At 63.2% G+C, this 2210-nt stretch overlaps 1 protein-coding gene across 1 annotated transcript in view; it reads right to left on the bottom strand.

The window, feature by feature from the left end:
* ATOX1 (antioxidant 1 copper chaperone) overlaps positions 1-2204 on the bottom strand; it is a 17048-nt gene extending 14844 nt beyond the window's left edge. The window contains exons 1-2 of the mRNA XM_019506107.1: positions 2182-2204; positions 1217-1292 (exon numbers count right to left, since the gene is read on the bottom strand). Of these exons, the coding sequence (XP_019361652.1) occupies positions 1217-1292; positions 2182-2187 (82 nt within the window). The 5' untranslated portion in view covers positions 2188-2204. The remainder of the gene's footprint in view (positions 1-1216; positions 1293-2181) is intronic.
* Between the last annotated feature and the right edge of the window lie 6 nt (positions 2205-2210).

The raw sequence follows: 2210 nt of genomic DNA, 5'->3' as shown, positions 1-2210 counted from the left end.
AGACTGAACACAGGAACGTTTCTACCAGGCTGCTGCCTGGTTTGCGGGGACCGCAGCCCGGCTCTCACGGTAAACACAGCTCGGCAGAAGGCTTTTGCACAACCAAACCATCCCAGGTCTTGCATACAGGATGAGGAGCCAGCCTGCACATAGGAGCTGCGCATAGGGCTAGCTCTCCAGCTAAGGGCCCGGTCAGCTTGCACAAGGAACCAAAGCGGGATAGCTGAGAAAAGCTGCTGGCTTGGCAGGGCTCTCCCCGGAGCGAAGAAGAAGGGGTGGGGTTGCTTTCCAGGTGCAGAAAGGAAAGCAGCCTCTTTGATCGGTGGGCTGGACAGGTCAGCCTGCCCCTCTCGGGACCTCGCTGGGCCTGGCTGCAATCTGGGCTGGGGGTGCACCAGGGCATCAGCAGCTTTTCCTCCTGCCCTCGGGACCAGGGCTGTAGCCCAAGCCAGTCCCCAGAGGCCCACAGCTCCCCTGCTCTGCAGGAAGAGAAACGGGACTGGAATTTCCTGTTGTCACAAGGCAGCTTTGCCCTCCTCCCCCACTGCTCTCAGGGTCACGGGAGTCTGCTGCAAGATTAATAATTAGTTACTGGCTCACCACTTGCCATGGCAGCAGGGCGAGGGGCAAGGTGAGTCTCCGGGGTGGGGGATGCTACACCCACAGCACCTGCTTCTGCGCTCCTTCCCGAGCCCAAGGGGGATCCAGTCGGGCAGGGGGTACTCTGCAGGGCCAGCCCCAGGGCTGCCCCTTTCCCCAGGCCTGGCGAGGGGATGTATTTTGGGGGCGGGCTCGATCTCCCAGGAGGGCCCTGCACCAGCTCCCATCCCCTTCTCCGTCTCCGTGTGAACGCTTCCTGCGGCTTCTGCTTCATGCCTGGAGATGCTGATGTGCTTGGGCGCGTTTCTCTCCGCAGAGGATCCAGCAGGCTCCCTGGAGCCTCCCGGATGCGCTCAGGTAACAGGTTGAGGCTACCCTCAACCTCCTTCTGCACCAGCCAGCCTGGTCCAGCGTGCCGTGATGGAGAGCGCGCAGCCGGGGACGAGGGCAGGGACCTCGCACCAGCCTCTGCCAAGGAGAAGGGAGGAAGCAGAGGCCTCCACGTGGCTTCTGCGCCTGGCTGCTAGGCTGGGATGTACACCAACAGCAGCAGCAAGTTCGCTGCCACGCTTCGCAACCTGCCGCTGGCTCCCAGGCCTGGTGCAGCGCCACTCACCTCCCAGCTTATTCAGGACGCGAGTGACCGCGTTGGAGCAGCCTTCGCAGGTCATGTCCACGAAGAACTCGTGCTTCTGAAATGAGGAGGAGGAGGAGAGGTTGGAGATGGCAACGGGGCCCGTCTCGCCTGGGGACTGCAGCTCACAGCGCGAGGCTGCTCCTCTCCAGAGAGCAGAGAGAAGAGCAAAACAGGCTCCTGCCGCACCCCCCAGGGCCTCTCGGCATCGCCCCAGGTTTCTGCAAACCGTTCCCAAGCTTTTTAGGCTGGAGGCTCCCCTCGTTAGGCTTGCTAAAAAACACCAGCTTTTCTTTTCACTCTTTTTCTGACTGCCAAAACCTGCTAGAGCCACTCTTCCGTTGCAAAGGCCTCGGGGAAACCGCAGCAGGGCAGCACGGTTTTAGCGCCGTGAATTCCTACCGGAAAACTCTGGGTTTATCGTGCCAATCGTGTGCACGGCCAACCGCGTGGCACCCCGCAACGCCCCAGAAAGGGTCTCCAGGCACCCTGGGCGCCACATCCCTGTGGCTGAGCATCACTGCCCTAAGCTGCCTTGGTACATTGTTGTGTTTTCCCACGCTCCTGTCTGCAACCGCTTCTTGCCTCCTTTTAGGTAAGAGCTTTCGGGAAGGGACCCCGCTCTGCACGACCGCGGCTGCTGGCGGGGCTAATCCTGCACCTCCGCACGCGCCGCAGGGACCACCTGGGCACCCTGAAACGGCGGCCTCGTGGAGATGCCGGTTCAACACCGTCCCCACCAACTATTGCAAAGGACAAGGAGACACACGGTGGCCTGGGGCCACGAGCCGGCGCTCCCCTCCCTCAGCCCGGGGGGGGGGGTCTGCCCTGGGGCAGCTCCCAGGAGGATGCTCAGCAAGGGGGTGCCAGCTCTGCCCACCCCACCCCACCCCACCCGGGGCCGGATGCGGATGCGGATGCGGGTCGGGGCCGGCGCGGGCACCCACCGGCATGGCTGCGACGCGGCAGGATCCGG

Source organism: Gavialis gangeticus, unplaced genomic scaffold, assembly GCF_001723915.1.
Source record: "Gavialis gangeticus isolate Ggan-Ray unplaced genomic scaffold, GavGan_comp1, whole genome shotgun sequence".
Lineage (NCBI taxonomy): Eukaryota > Metazoa > Chordata > Crocodylia > Gavialidae > Gavialis > Gavialis gangeticus.
The sequence above is the reverse complement of the archived record's forward strand: the minus strand, read 5'-3'. Positions and strand labels throughout refer to the sequence as shown.